Source organism: Monopterus albus, unplaced genomic scaffold (genome assembly GCF_001952655.1).
Source record: "Monopterus albus unplaced genomic scaffold, M_albus_1.0 scaffold300.1, whole genome shotgun sequence".
Classification (NCBI taxonomy): Eukaryota; Metazoa; Chordata; class Actinopteri; order Synbranchiformes; family Synbranchidae; genus Monopterus; species Monopterus albus.
Genome location: NW_018128180.1, coordinates 35,763 through 52,447, shown reverse-complemented (window position 1 = coordinate 52,447; position 16,685 = coordinate 35,763). Strand labels below are relative to the sequence as shown.

General features: G+C 40.1%; 1 protein-coding gene across 1 annotated transcript in view; it reads left to right on the top strand.

Annotated features, from left to right (window-relative positions):
- LOC109973685 (membrane-associated phosphatidylinositol transfer protein 3) overlaps positions 1-16,685 on the top strand; it is an 84,017-nt gene that overhangs the window by 62,285 nt on the left and 5,047 nt on the right. The window contains exons 12-20 of the mRNA XM_020623468.1: positions 6,802-6,999; positions 7,557-7,705; positions 10,058-10,149; positions 12,488-12,629; positions 13,304-13,452; positions 13,633-13,782; positions 14,036-14,219; positions 14,433-14,561; positions 14,729-15,142. Coding sequence (XP_020479124.1) covers positions 6,802-6,999; positions 7,557-7,705; positions 10,058-10,149; positions 12,488-12,629; positions 13,304-13,452; positions 13,633-13,782; positions 14,036-14,219; positions 14,433-14,561; positions 14,729-15,064 — 1,529 coding nt within the window. The 3' untranslated portion in view covers positions 15,065-15,142. The remainder of the gene's footprint in view (positions 1-6,801; positions 7,000-7,556; positions 7,706-10,057; positions 10,150-12,487; positions 12,630-13,303; positions 13,453-13,632; positions 13,783-14,035; positions 14,220-14,432; positions 14,562-14,728; positions 15,143-16,685) is intronic.

The window sequence follows — 16,685 nt, the reverse complement described above, 5'->3', positions numbered from 1 at the left end:
AATGGATGGATGGATGGATGGATAGACGAGAGCCATGCTAATGTTCCAGAGACTGATAGAGAATAATGCTGCTATGAAAGGTGTAGGTCAGGGCTAATTAATAATAACAAACTGTGGTGAATGCATGTCCATGCATGTGAACATGCACTTGCTTTAGTGTCTTAAAAACTTCTGAGCAGATGTAATTGCTGAACTCACTGCAGACGATGTACAATTAATACAATGAATTCAGTTATAAACAACAACTGTCAGTGACTGGCGAAGGCTTTGTGGCAGAGAGTCATGAGACAGAGGTAAAATGCAAATGGCAGCTGCCTTTATTAAGTCTATAATCGGATACACACAAAAAAATTCCCCACCACAAAGCAGCTCATTGCCTTTTATACCAACCTACTGGAGGAAATTAGGTAGAAGAGACCAGGTGTAACCAATATTATAGATAGTCATAAATATTTACATAAACCAACAAATGGAAAGCAAAGACTTAATATTAAAAATACAAAATCCTATAAGTAATTGAATACATTTGCTTCACATAATTACAAAAATCAGCACTGTTTCTGCCTCTACTCCTCTCCCTCCTTACAATGTTTTTCTCCTCCAGCTCTTAAGCAGGTGCTTGGGCATGTCTTACTTTTGGCCCCACACCCTACTAAGGAAATAAAGAAAAGGCAAGTACTGCCATTATTTCTCTTAACAAAGCACAAACTAATAAATATGAATAAGACTGCTAACTGTGAGTAACTGCCGAACAGAGTAGACTAAAGTCACAACACAAGTTTGAATTGTGAATGCTACTGATTTAGATTTTAGATTTCCTTTCTACCTATGTAGGATGGCCAGTCCCCCTCGGCAACACCCAAACACCACCTGCACTCCCAAGAGTAAAAGACTATTCAAAATGTTCAATTATCACAATACAATATCTTCATAAATATCAATGTGCAATTATTCATTTAACATACAATGTGCTATTGCAGTCAACAATGTGTCATGGTAAAGTAACAGAACACCTGGTCCCCATTAAAACATTTTGAATGTGTGTATGTGTATGGATTTGTGTCACAATCAGTTGTCGTCATAATGGTCCAGCAGGTGATTATGGTGTTTAATTAATCACCATACCTGATTCTATCTATCACCAGAGAGAGTGACACGATCTGTATTATCTTTTATTGTCAGTTTCCAATCCATTAATTTATGAAAACCTGCCCCATCTCGTAAAAATCCTTCCAGAGGTTTGATCACTGCATCTCAGAAGGGGATAACTACAGGAGTATACAGAAGCATAAACCCATCTCTCTGTGTCCAAGGCAGTTAGAAAACATAGCCTCTAAAAACCCACAATTTTCTGCCAGCTGCACACTAAAGCAGCTATAACTAATATTTTACAATAACAGTGTATCATGACAATGTGAAAACAGTGTGACAATAGGGTTGAGAATTAGAGAATTAGCTGCAGCTCCCCAAGGCTTTTAGAGTTTTATAGTGAGTTTCACTTCATTGTCCAGCTGTCTGGGTTATAAACTCACTGTTCAACACTCGCAGAGTGCCATTTTCAGCCACAGCAGGCAGCTGTTTTTAGCAAAAAAGCTCTAAAAACCATTTGTACCCTGCCTGCCTACTAGCTAATGACAGAGAGGTACAATTAGCTGGTGAACATACACTAATAGTGACTAGACAGCTGGAATTTTTTTCATCATGAGTTAGAGGAAAAGAAATTGCGCCAAGCAGAGGGAATATTTGCCAGGTGGCCAGAAAAATGAATACTATTGTAACTGTTGGGCATGTGAATAGGAAACCGTTCGATAACGGTTTGCCATATCAAATTAAAATGACATGTCAGTGTTGTGTTCACAGCTTATTTCTGCTATTCACACGTGTCCACAAAAGTTAGGAGTTCAATCAATTAATCAGAGTAAAGAAATGCAGTCAGATTTCAAATATCTACAAGTGTTCTATTAATTGCTTTAATTCCAGTAATTATTATATAAAATGTCAAAATAGTAAAAAAATAATGTATCACACTTTGAGAACCCAAAGTAATACCCAAGGGATTGAACCTAGCCATTATTTTCTTGCATTTTTAATTTTTTTTAATTTAATTTAATACCTTTTATCATTGGGATTTGCTTACATTCTCTTACCGACTAAAGACAGCACCTATTATCCATCCATTATCTATACCACTTATCCTGTAGAGGGTCACAGGGGGATGGAGCCAATCCCAGCTGACATTGGGCAAGGGGTCCACCCTGGACAGATCACCAGTCTATCACAGGGCTGACATGTAGACCGACAACCACACACACTCACACTTACACTCCTACTGGCAATTTAGAGTCACCAGTCAACCTAAGCTGTATGTCTTTGGTCTGTGGGATGAAGCCGGAATACCCAGAGAGAACCCACGCAGGCACAGGGAGAACATGCACATAGAAAGGCCCCCGGTCAGGGAATGAACCCAGAACCTTCTTGTTATAAAGTGACAGTGTTGCACCTATTATGAATTACCTAATAATTGTTCTCATAACTGTAGTTAAAACAAACCTATCAGCCAAACATTATGTGCTGAAATGTTTTGTTCCATCAACAGTCCAAATTCCAAAGATGTTCAGCTTGCAATTAGGTTAAGGCAAGAAAATGTTTGCATTTTAGCAGCTGAAACAATCAAATTATTTCCATTTTACTAGAGTAATTAAACTTGTTACTGCACTGTCGCCAGGTACTTGCTCATTGGAGATTTGTTGAGCTTCTCACTCTATTAGTGTACGATCTAGAGCTTACTATGTAAAGTGCCCTGATATGATTTTTGTTGTTAATTGGTGCTACACAAATAAAACTGAATTTAACTGAAATGAATGAAATAGTTGCAGGTTGATTTGCTGTCAGTTGTCTAATCGTTGCAGCTCAACAGTGCTTCAGACCAATTGTTTTGCCAAGTCCATACTTTGCAGTAAAATTACAAACAAATCCTTATATTGACTAGGATGGCACTGCCAAATATTTTCGCATTTTAAATGATTAACTGAGAATGAACGTAACATTTAAGTTAAAAATTATGCTGTTATTCCTTGTTTTGTGGTTAAATAAATAAATGCAAAGCAATCAAAACAAAAGTCAGGGTTTTAACCTAACTTAAATTAAACCACCCTAAACAACCGTAAAACCAGCAATTTGGATTTTCCCAATCAACAAAATATTTTCTGCTCCTCAAAAGCAGCCCTATTAGATGGAAAGCCATCCAATCTACCATCACTGATATGGATGCAGCATGTGCCAGATTCCATTCCATTCATCATTCAGATGTGGATTGTTCTTTGTGGGGATTCACTAACCATACCTGATTTTCCCTCATGTCTGAAAGTAAGGCTGTTCATCTGTATTCTGGTGCAGATGCTGATCCCTCACAGACAAAAGACGTGGCTGCATCTGACAGTTTATTTATAGCCATTCCAGCAGTCCATGGAGATAGAGTTAATAACTGGCTGCTTTGTGAAGCAAAACAGACTATTCTGGAGGCTAAATTTAATACGTGCACGTGCAAACTGATCACCAGTTACAGATATCGAATGCAGATAGGCACACACACCATCCACAAGTGAAGGTGACATATGTAATGTTAATGTTGTGTTTAGTGTGAGTGGAACTCATTTAAACAGAAAATTGTGTTGAAGGAAACTCACTGGAGAATCTGTTCTTTCCTAAAATGCAGCAGGACCCTCTCTCATAAAAGACCAAACCAGGCATGATGTATTCTGGTTGATATCTTGCAAGCAGGCAAACAGGCTCTCATTATATCTCAGCTCTCTTCAGCCATACAGCTCCCTATTAAAAGGCTTCCCACTGGATTGATACACATTGCAGAGACTGTCCTGCTGTAAAAAATGAATCTGTATATGTTTGTGCCAGCTATCATGACCAGCAATAGCGCATTATACAATAGTTTGGCGACCTCTAGAAAGTGTAATAATTATGACGCACAAAGGGAGAAGTTGGGTGATGTGGTATATAGATACAAAATAGTATATACATACAAATTCTGCATTAGATGGGTGGTTGGGATTGGTTGGTGTTGTATATAAAACACAGGACTTTCCCCCAATGACTAGTGTTCAAATGCAGTATCTTTTTCATTGAGCCAAGTAGGGTTAGTTCCTAAGCCTAACCAAGTACTTCATAATCCTAATGGCATGTTTATGACAGTTTCCATGACAGTGGAGTTCCAGTACACATACTGTCATAATCATGTTTATGACTGTATTATGGTGAAAGTTCATAATACTCGCTGGTACAATGTATGTTGTCATTACTGTTGGTGGAGTTCTTGCAATTCTGCCTGCAAACAGAGGAGCACTATTTCAGGAGATGCTCTTCTGGGTTGTATGAGAGGGAAGGGACAAATGACCATATGGGTCATAAAGGTTGGAGGACATTGATATTACAATAATGGAAGCAAATAAATTGCATGATATAGACGTGGAGTCATCTTGTTTGTGACAAACATATGAGCAGATTACATCCCATTTAGTCGTTTGGTGAAATATACCATGTGTTTCGCAATGTGTGTAGGCTGTTTCCACTGTAGAATACCAGGGCTTGAGTGAGGACCCAAATGCACTCAAAACACAAACATATAGTGGCCAGAGAACAAGACTTCAGTGACAGCAATAGAATGACTACAGGGGAGCAGGACCAGGCATAAACTGACAAATTCAGGTACATATGCTGAATGGAAATGTAACTGACTCAGCAATGAAAAGCAAATGACAAAGGCTGCACAGGAAACATAAAACTAATGCTGGATGGAAAAACACAGCAAAGCAAAAACTAAGATTCATAGTTATAACTCATTCAAAAGCTTCACTTCTGTCGCACCAAAACTGGAAAACTCAAAAACCAGTTTGATTTGTTATTGTATACTGTCTACCTGCCCCTTATTCAGAGTTTTTAATAGAATCCTCAGAATTTCTCTCTGATACAGTGATATAGATGTTGACAATTAATGCCTCAACAATGCATTTATTAGGCAGACACCCTTTCTACCTTTAAGACTTTAGTTTTTGATAAAGGTGTAGTTAACTTTATCTAATACACACAAAGTAACACGGACCTACTAGCAGCAGATGTAAGAACAAATACAGAAAGCAACTCAAGTGCAGGTACAGAAACACAAACTGGGAGCAAGGAACAGAAGACTGACTAGATGAAAAGAAACTGTCTAAAAACCAAAAGTCAATGAGGCAAACTAATGAGGGGAGCTGGGGCTAAGTCCAGACCACAGTCAATGGTCCAGACAGGGAAACAGGCCAGAAAAGTCTTTGTGAAGAGCACGAGACTTGAACCTGCTAAAAGTCCAAAAGAAGAAGTGGCCTTGAATCTTGACATTTGAAACCTACTGACCTGTAACAGAAGTTATACCCCTTGACAAGGGTTCTGCTCTTGTTTCCACTGATTTCTTTCGAGATAGGTTTCAGGAGCTACATCTTGGCAAGGAGGTAGTAATCAGTCAAGTTTCAGGAATAGGCAGGGGAGGGGTGGATGCTCTCAGGGCTGTCACCTGTGATTGACTAAAAGGCATTGTCACATCTGAAGTATAGGGATACATGCACAGTGTGTGAACAGACACACACTGGTTTAGAGATAAAGAGGGAACTTGAGTTGACCTCCAGCAAGTAGGTGCAGATGACACATTTCTGCAAGTTTGCGTTCAGCTTGTTCGACATCTGTTTGATAAACCTTCAGTCTCCATTACTGCACCCATGATTAATGAGCATTGCAGTGTCTGCTCAGCTGAGCAGAGACTACAGACACACACACACACACACACACAGTCTCTGCTCAGCTATGTGTGAGGAGCGTAGCCCTGTCCTCGTGTAAACAAGAACCAACACAGGCAAAAATGCAGTGGTGGAGAAACACTAATATTGGTTTGAAGGTCATGTCTGAGGTCAACATTCATCTCTAGCACACTGTGTAGAACCTGCAGAGGCTCATTCAGAGGCAAGTCTCTTATGTCATAATAGAACCAACATACAAGGCCTAGGTAACAGGATAATAGGGTCTATAGGGTCTGGCTGAAAAAGCTTTTTGAGCCTCTTAATACAGGCAGAAGAGGAAAACGGTGTGGAAGTGCAAAGAATGAGACAGGCTATACTGTATATGCAGGTGTATTGTTCAGCTATGTGAGACAGTACAGTTAGGTAGAAGTTGTATTATATTCGGCCTGAGTCTTTCCGAGTCTCCTTTTGTCCTTACAACATATTCCAGGTTTAATATAAATGAGCTATTGAACTGAGCTAGTAAACACTTGACTTAAATTACTGATCGAGCACATTTGTTCTAGACTCTGCATCTTTTCAGGAATGGGAAGGAGATCCATGATGTCTGGTGAAACTGGCTATCCAGAGAAAATTCTCCTTCTCTTATTATACAGCAAAAATACTGAACAAATAGGAAAGTGTTGCATAGAGATGTGTCGGTGGGAGAGAAGAACCAAACCTGATAAATTATTCTACCTGTCAGCAGAGGCCAAGAGCAAGATGTTTTTCGGAATTTTCAAAGCCAATACATTTTGATTCAACCCCATCAAGAGTAGAACAGTCCCTGTCATTGTACTCCATTTTAGTGCTTGACTATGGTTTTCCTTGATAAAGCACAGTAAGAGTCTATCTTATTAGGCTAAATAATAGCATTTATTTAAAGACTGAGGCCAGTCTGTTGTTGTGTGATCAGAGCATACCCCTCCTTCTTCCCTCTCCATTTGTCCTTGTATTTTTTCTTGTCCTCCTCCCTCCCTAGCGGAAAGTATCCAAGGACATCCAAGCGTGTTTTTGGAAGGTGAGCAAACTCATGGTGACCCAGTTTCACAGCAGTCCCCTGAGACGAAGACTGAGGCAGGAGGAGTAGATGAAGGAGGTCGCAGAGCCAGCGTGACCAGTGTGGAAAGTGAAACGTCAGTTTGCTCCATGGGCCAGCTGGGCAACACCATCACTAACAGTGAGTGGGAGGGAAGGAGGGTAAAGGAAAGACGGTCCTGTCTCATTTATTCAGTAGTGTAAATGTAGAATTGGAGATGAATTCAGGTTTGTAAGGTTTCAGAGCTCTTAGGTTATTCTCAGAGGTCCTTATTCTGTACTTGAAGAAGTACTTGTATCCTTTACTGTAAGTAAAACTTTAAAAAAGTACAAAAGTATGACGAGAAAAATGTACTTAAAGCATTGAAACGTAGGCTAAGCTTGAGGAAGGAGCTGGAGACAGAATTAGCCTTTTCATGGGCAACTGTATGCCCCATACACTGTACAACCCCACAGCACCACTTTTTATTATCAACACACACAAAACTAAGAGCATGATGGCCAAAGCCCCTTACTCCCACCACAACCCCAAGACATGGTGTCTTGGCCAAACTGGCCAGGTCGGCCTCCTTCCTTCCGCTTAGTGTACAGTCTCAGGATGCTGGATTTGGGGTGAAACCCGCCGTGCATTGTGAGGAGCTTCCTTGTCTTGATGACATGCTGTGTGTGTGTGTGTTTGTATGTGGTGGTGGTCTTTAGTTTCCAGTATCTGGTGGGGCTCCAAGAGGCTGGACTATGCTCTGTACTGCCCTGATGTACTGACTGCCTTCCCAACAGTGGCTCTGCCTCATCTTTTCCATGCCTCCTACTGGGAGTCTACTGATGTAGCAGCTTTTGTTCTCCGACAGGTAGGAGAGTAGTGTGTTATGGGGCTTTCAGATAGGATATGGTGGGCGCCACGCTTAGCTATCAAACCCATTCATTTCTGTGTTGTGCAACACAAGAACGTATCTGCACTGTGCTGAGCTTAGCACAGTGCATGGTCACACATACCACCCCTAAGCGCTGTGCTGAAGTTAAATAAAATTCAACTTGGGTGCAGAGTTCTACTATGACACCTCGGCGCGGCCAATTGCAGAGAACCTGACAGACCACAAAGAAAATGGAAGAGAAGCTGACTTTGGCAGACCCACACTTCTTTTTTGCTCCTCCTCCTCATCAATACAACTAAAGCCAGAGCTTTAAATTAACCACCTCCTAGAAAACCTTTTGGTTGCCTAGCAACTGGTGTCCACCATGTGCAACATTTGCATGTGTGCGCCTTCCTCCCCTGTGCTGCGCCCAACCCCTGGGGCAAGCGCAGTGCATACTGCGTCCTATCTGAAAGCCCTTTTACTCTTTTTCCCTAACAGGTTTCACAGAAAAGGAAGAGTACATTATCTAACACCTTCTTTACATTTTCATTTTCTCTTTATTATATGCTAAAATGTTTCAATTGGTATAATACTGTATAAAATAACAAAACCACCACCAAGAAAGCTGTAGGAGGTAGGAAATAAAGATAGTGAACAAGGATGTTCAGTTGGAAACACTACACTACACACTGTGTGTTACTGTAATTATATAATGATAGGATTTTGAAACCTATTTTGGTATCTCAGGCAACATAATTGCCAGAATCAACTGTCCCACTGTGAATATTTTTTATGAACTGGCCTTACCATACAGGAGTTAAGACAGAATATGGAGTAATATACAGGACACAACCATGCAAGGCAAGTTTTAATAGCACATTTGATGCACATAGAAATTTAAAGTGTATTACATAAAATGGAGACAAATAACAGACTAAATGAAAAGAGAGAAACAGACAGAGATAATAAAATAACAGAACAATTGTTTTGCCAGGACAAAAAGTGCCTAATTTTAACTAATGGGAGCATGTAAACTGAATGAAAGGGGTCCAAGGGTTGACCCTTGGGAAACTTCATTTAACACAAAGTAGTTCCTGCTATGTTGGTTAAGACATGACCCAATTAAGGACTGTGCTACAAAGTTCATAGTATGTTAATGCCAGTCCTTTTGTCAGATAAAGCTGTACATGTTGCCCTATGGGTCAGCCACCCTAAAAGCTGTTTTTTAATGCGTTTTGCATGTGCTGTGTCCTTTGTAATTATTTAGGTAGGAACCTTAGTTTAAGGTAGTTTTAAATTCTTCTCTTTTCCATTTTGTTGAACCAAATGTTATTACTTACAGAACAGTTGTTTTCAGTTAGTGATGCCATCTTGCTTCACAAACAACATGGTGCAGTAGAAAGTTGCTGCTTAGCTAGGGCTCCTTCTACACATGTAACACTGAATATGTGATAAGAATTTTGTCAGCAAGTCATCAGAACTGACTGTAACAATTAGAAATAAACAATGTACACCGAGATTTACCCAAATATTTTAGCCACAGATATTATATGAGGTTATGTTCTTCCTTCCTTGATGAGTGATAGTCAAGACAGAGGCATTGTACTGCGCTATAATCTGCAAAAGTCACAAATTAAATGTGTGGGGCTCTTTTTTTTCCGGTTGATTAGAATTTTGACTGTGTTTCCTGCCATCGTCTGCTCCTTTCTGTCTTCTTTGTGAGAAAACACGAGCAGAATAAGGAGAGCCAGGGGGAATTAAGAAGTGCTATTGAAAGCATCAGGAAGCCAGTAAACCTGAAGATCATTATTTTGGTTCAGTGGTTTTCAGCTCCACTCAATGCCGAATCATATTACAGGATTGCCATGGAATTTAAGAGCTGCACAGGAAGCAATTAGTTAAAATTGGGCTAAATAAAACACTTCAGCATATTTAAGCGAATGTCTTTGACTTGTTAGAAACAAGGAGCATCTTGAGGTCCAAGCCACTAAGTGATTAAATCAGGAATGATATACATGGCCTCTTTCAAGGAGTGAGCAGTTATTTTCTTTGAGTACTCCAAATCAACCCTTAGCCCTTAATCTGTGTTAGTATTGCTCTTGTCACAAATGCTTTCCAATAGAATTGTTATGATCCTAAACATAACAACATAACTGCAGATGTAATTTCAAGGCTTCAAATAGTAAACCTTCCACTTTATTATTCTATTATTAGTCTATTCTTTGGCAATGTTCAGAAAATATTCATGTCAAATTAGAGTCATTACTGTTACTGAAAGAAGGATATGATTTCAACAAGTTGTGTGGGCATATGTCTGCTCTTCTATACATGTGTATTTATTGACAGCTCATGCGATGCGACTGCGTGAAGACTCAGGAAGCAGACCATTTGGACTCGGCTCCATTCTCTCCCTCCAGCCCACGAGAAAAATGGGAAATGTGAATTTCTGGTTGCTCAGTTGATTTTTAGTCAAACTGTATGTCAACAGATCCATAAATATTTTAACAAAGCATTTTGGCTTGGGCACAAGATATTATACATTCTGGAATATTGTCTCTGAGGTGCCTTTCATTCTCATAAATACACCCATCCACACAAACACACACAGTAGAAAGTGTTTTTCTGCTACAGTGTTCTAAAAAAATCATTAGTATTAACAGCTGAGGCTTTAGTGCTCTCTAGCACTTTGGTCTGCATGAAAGGTGTGTAAATTTGAGTTTTTAAAATACTCCCACACTTCCACCGTAAAACACTGGTGTAGGCAGACACACAGAATCACTTGATGTTTCTGAGCAGAGCAGACCAGTCAAGGTCACACTGGTAACCACTGAACGCTCCAACAGCAGCTTTGTGTCATCTTCTAAAGGCAGTGACTGAACCATAGAAACATCTATGTTTCGGTGTCATCTTATTCTTGCCTCACTTTGGTCAAGTGGTATGTTTCTGATGTGCTTAAAGAAAAGAGGCTCTGACAAGTTGCCTCATCCTGAATATGATCAAGTGTGTGGAGATTTAGAGCTGCTCTGAGAACAGCCAGCTCACCTGCTGCAGAGTGATACTATTCAGACAGGCATCCATTTGTGAACTTCCTCTGCTTGGTATGAGGTCTTTGCCACAGCTGGAGAGGGACCACTAGTTTGGCTCTGCTTTCTTCTACATGCTGCTCCTTCTCGGACAGGGGTCTGGATTCTTCCACACTACTGTCTGAGTGGATAGTGATACTGAGGCACATGTTGTGTCCCCTGTCTGAGTGGATAGTGATACTGAGGCGCATGTGTCATATGTTTTCACATATGAATGCACAGAGTTGTTATTGAACTGTGTCAGGGAGATTTAAGTGGATATTGAATATGATCAGGCCTCCTAAAATTACTCACAGACTGATGTACTCTGTGCATGTATGTGTGTACATGCATTACTCCACATGCTTGCCATTACTGGATCAGTAAGTGAGACCTTGTGCTGTCAAACAATTAATAGTTGACGAGCCTAATGCAGGCTAACAGCTGGAAATGTTCAACTTCCCTGTTAGATGTCACATCCTTTAAATCAATTATCATTAGCAGATGTGGTAAAACAGTAAAATGCCACCACAGTGTGGTTGGGCACATTAGCACTTAGCAATATTTGATATGTGCACATGCTCCATTATCTTTCAGAGAGTGCTGTCAATAAACAGCATTTTTAAGCAAACAAAATGTCATCGCAGCTTCTTGTTCCTGATGAAATCATGGCAATATATAACAGTGGAATTAACACCTCACATTTATTGATGCTGGTTTTGTTTACTTGTGAAGTTGTGACTTTTCAAAAAGGAACATTTTATCAGCTCATCACAAGTATAAATCCTGATGAAGATTGTTGAAGAAAGCAGGGTGTTAAACAAGAGCAGGTAGGCTGAGCAAAATGTACCTGAAGTTATAGAAATGGCAAAGAAGTCAGCATGAAAATTAAAATTTCTGTCATGGAGGCACATAACAGAGAATTATAAATTAGAGTGCTTAAAATATCCTATTAACATGCAAGCATCTGTGGAAGAAGACATTTAGGGGGTAGCGTTTCACTTAGTAAGTACTTAGAGGTACTTACTGAACGGTGTAATATGGAAGAAAGGACTAAACATGGAAGCTTTATTGGTAGTTTTTTTCTATAATGTCCAACTGTGCATACTTCAGAGGCATATGGCTGGACAATGAAATCTGGAAACACAACACATCAAAATGTTAGCTAGCCATTTTCTTCCTTGTTGTGTAGTGCTGTACTGTGTATCGGTCATGTAAAGACAAGCACCAGCTGGCCAGGTAACATATGATCAGTTCTTTCATTGAATACAGCTGCCTGCTGTGGCTGGAAATTATGCCAATAAAACTCGTGAGAGTAAAAAAAAGACAATATAGTTGCTGGCCATAAAACCAAACAAGTGAACTGAAAGAGGGGAACTGGGAATAATTGGTGATCATTCTCTGTAGATACACACACATATATATATATATTCACAAACAAGTAATAATTTCATAGATTCTTTTTGAATCAAAAATATTGATCATAGCAGCTTTAAATACATCATTATGTTCAATGCTAGGGGTTTTGTAAGCTTAGAGTGTCTGTGTCAAAGTCACAGATGTTAAGTTTGAGCATGGAAGTTAGGTCTTAGCACTGGGATCACTATGTGTGGATGCAGAGATTTCTATCCATGTGAAACAAACCAAATGTGTATTATTGTTATAATAAGGGGTTAAAACTGTGGTGCTAGTGTCCTGAGTCAAGCATGTATAGTAATGCTTCTTGTCATGAACTACAGAACGTCACAGCCAACCACAGGGTGAATGATGTCATAGCTACCGAGGATGGACCCCAGACTCTGGTGGGTCGCTTCATGTACGGCCCCTTAGACATGGTTACTCTGACTGGAGAGAAGGTGAAAAACATTTATTTACTGTTGATATATGTGAATCAACTATTAAAGCTGCATTAACTAAGATTTAGCACAAATCTGGATAAATAAAGTAAAGAATTGTCTAAAAGTGTCTTCTCCCTGCTGTACACCATCAACACAACTATCAAACCGTAACATGTAATATTTCTTGTTTCACGTACAACTCATGATTTTGTGTGTCAAGTTTGTAACATTGAACGTGATGTGATCATGGCTGGAACATTAATACTGTATCAATATTACTGGGAAAAACATTCCTCTGTATAATTTACTTGTGTTACTGTAGATACATCCTCTACAAACAACGTTAGACATACGTATGCATGTCACTAAACCTTTTTATTTGACAGTGTGTGGCTGTAATCCCACTGAAAACCACAGGCCCCATGGACTTTATATTCCATATACATTAGTTCTGGAGCCAGTTATTACTGCTGTACTACCTGACTGCCACAACTGTCTCCAGCTGTCGTGACCACATACTGTATGATTTAGTTTCAGATACTGGGTAGGTGGGGTGAAGAGGAGGGGATACTGTTTGAGTTTGTTTTGGCTCTCACTTCACCCTTAATGGTCAAAATTTTGAGGGAAAAGTTAGTTAATGCAGCTTTAACTGACATTAATCTCTGCCAACTGACCCACCGTGCCCCTCTTAGGTGGACATACTGCTGATGACACAACCCCAGTCGGGTCGCTGGGTACACTTTGACACAGAGGTAACCAACAGCAGCGGCAGAATCACATATACCATTCCCAAAATCAAGAAGCTCGGCCTGGGAGTCTATCCGATTAAAATGGTGGTCAAGTAAGCATCCATGTAGCATGCCTGTTACAGAGTGCTGCATCATCAAATAAGATATAGCCAAAAAAAGGAGGGAATTATTGAATTAAGCCCTATATAAGTGTTCTGTATCATTGTGTGAGCTTGTAGGCAGAGTGCAGTATAAATGCTGCCTCTTCGCTCCCTTTTTCTATTCCTTTCAAGGGGGGATCAAACAAGTGCAGAGGCCTACCTGACTGTGTTGCCATGGGGCATGGAGTGTGTGGTTTTCAGCATCGATGGCTCTTTTGCTGCCAGTGTGTCAATCATGGGCAGTGACCCTAAAGTCCGCCCTGGAGCTGTTGATGTTGTCAGGTACCTGGTAACAGCCTCTGAATGTGTTTGGGTGAGTCTGTGCATGCATGTATTTGTGTGAATGAATTATTCATCTCAAGAGATTCACAAAAGATTGAGGAGGATTAAAAGAATTCAGATGTACAGTAAGTGTGTGTGTTTGTGTGCATACCAGATGCTTTAAGAGTTGAAGTATGTCCTTTTCATAAATGTGCCACGGCTGATCAAAATGAATACCACTGAAGTGTGACCAATGCTATGCATTTATATGCAGGCACTGGCAGGACCTGGGATATCTGATCATCTACATCACAGGCCGCCCTGATATGCAGAAACAGCGTGTGGTTTCTTGGCTTTCGCAGCACAATTTTCCTCATGGAATGATCTTCTTCTCTGAGGGCCTCGTTCATGATCCCCTGCGACAAAAGACCATCTTCCTCAGGAACCTCATACAGGAGGTACTCCTCTGAGAGTGTGTGTCCAACATACGAACATTAGCTCTGCTGTTAGCCTTTCCTATAAAGCCTATGAAACATGCTTTGCTCTCTGCCCAACAGTGATATTTCTATTTTTATCCTATCGATTCACTCTTTTGCAGTTCAGGTTTGTAGTCTTGGGTCATGGTAAATTGAAATGCCAAACACGTCTCTGATTGTTTCCTCTCTCACCAGTGTCACATTAAGATCAACTCTGCTTATGGCTCCATGAAGGACATCTCTGTTTATAACATGCTCGGCCTCAGCCCCTCACAGATTTATATTGTTGGCAGGCCTTCAAAGAAGTACCAAAATCAGTGCCAGGTAATTCAGTCTCTATTTGTGTCTTTTATCTCTTTCTCGAGTAGTTTTTCATGGTGTTTCTTTCTATTTTAGCACAGCGGATTTGATTTTCCCCTTGGTTTTTCTCATTTGCCTTAATCTTCTTAGTGCTCTGATTTTCTAACCCTTTCTCTGTTTGGTGTATGTAGTTCCTGAGTGAGGGCTATGCAGCGCACCTCTCCACCCTTCAGTTTGGGCACAGAACCAGACCCAAGAAATCTCCTTCGGTTCGCATGGTCCTAAGAAAAGGGTCATTTGGTCTCTCAGCAAAGCCTGACTTCCTGTGCAAGCGCACCCACCTGCGCAGGACCATGTCAGTCCAACAGCCCGACCCGCCATGCACACCCAACCCCAAGCCTGAGCGAGCCCAGAGCCAGCCAGAGTCAGATAAAGACCATGGAGGTGGAGGAGGGGGGGGAGGGGGTGGAGGAGGACAAGGCACATGGGGACGGGCCTCCATTCATCGTGGAGACACAACTCCCTGACATCACAAAATAGTTGGAAGCATTGCAGGAAGAAGGAGGGAGGAGAAATGCAAAGAAGACTTAGTGTCCAGGGCCAAGGTGAGATCTTATTGTTTAAATATGGCACATTTAAAGTATAATTCCAGGTTATAAAAACATATATCTTATTTTTGCCATTTTGGGCACCAATCTTATATGATTGCTTGTTTTTGTGCTTCTGGAGTTGTACAATAGGGAGTGTCTGAAATCATCACAAATGATGCAGGTGTGTGAGACTGTACTGCACCGTTTCAGCAAAAAAACTATGACCAGGTCCTTGGGTTCTGTGCGGTCAATCTTCAGGACTCTGTGTTTGGTCTGTGCCTGATTGCTCCCCACCAAAAAATACCTCTGAAATAAATAAATTTAAGGCTATAATACAATACATTTGGTGCAGATTATCACAAGGGCACTTAATGTAGGCTACATCACTTTTTTCATTAGTAAGTGCATACTGATGACATCATATGTGTGTGACTGCATATTATTTAGTACACACTTGTTCTTTCTCATGGACGACTTTCAGTTCCGATTTAGTCTCTAGAACCAATTTTGTGGGAACACAGTAGAATAATTTGTCTCGGAAAAGATGTGTTCAAAATTCAACAAACATGAACAGTCTGTTATTTCAACCCAGCTTTCCAGTGCACAATTCCATTGTTCAAGTCCCACTTTTTTTCTTCTAACATGAATTAGTTCCTCTCCGCAGTAAGCCGTCCAAGCAGAAATTTATTTTTCTGAAGGCTGTAAAATTACACACACAAGGAATCAAATGTAGATGTGTATCATATAATCGTATACATTATGAGATCACACTGTGCATTTGAATTGGAGTAGAAACAGTACAAAGTGCATGTACCTATTTGTTCACCAGGCTACATTTTAATATGTCCCTTGTTAAGATTTGACTTCTTTTAGGTCTCATTATTTTTGTCATACTGGGTTGCAAGATTTCTAAAGACCGTTAAATTGGAACACCATGTATCTGTACAGTATGAAACCATTATAGCCATTTTGTTCTGTTCCACACTTCCCAGTATCCTAGTGAGCTCTTGTCATTCACAATTGTTAAGACAGTCCACTTACAACTGTTCAGTAAAATGGGTGGACAGAGATTCAATTAGAAATGATGATAATGCAACTGTGACAGATGTTTTCCTGCTTTTAGCTATTGTATAAATGTTTGTGACTAATACTGACAGACAGAACACTAGGGTAATCTTGAGAAATTACAAGAACATTGCACTGGGAAAACAAAACAGCATGCAATTTGGATAGTAGGAAAGAAGATTCACAACAACTTGACTCTCAACTGCACACATTTACTGTATATCAAGTGTGTATAACACTAAACTAATATCTACAAGTAGTTTTGTCAAGCAGAGCGTAACTATCATTACTCTCAAGGCAATTCCTTATGCAAAACCATATAACTGAGAGAGGTCATGGTAACCGGGTAGAAGACTGGGATATACCTGGATCCGGAAATAATCACAAACATTTTTTGCTGCCATCTAGTGTTTGCTGACAAGTACTCATAATCCTACAAGAATCCACCCCACACTATACATCCATGGACTTCATGAATGTTAAAATCATAGAA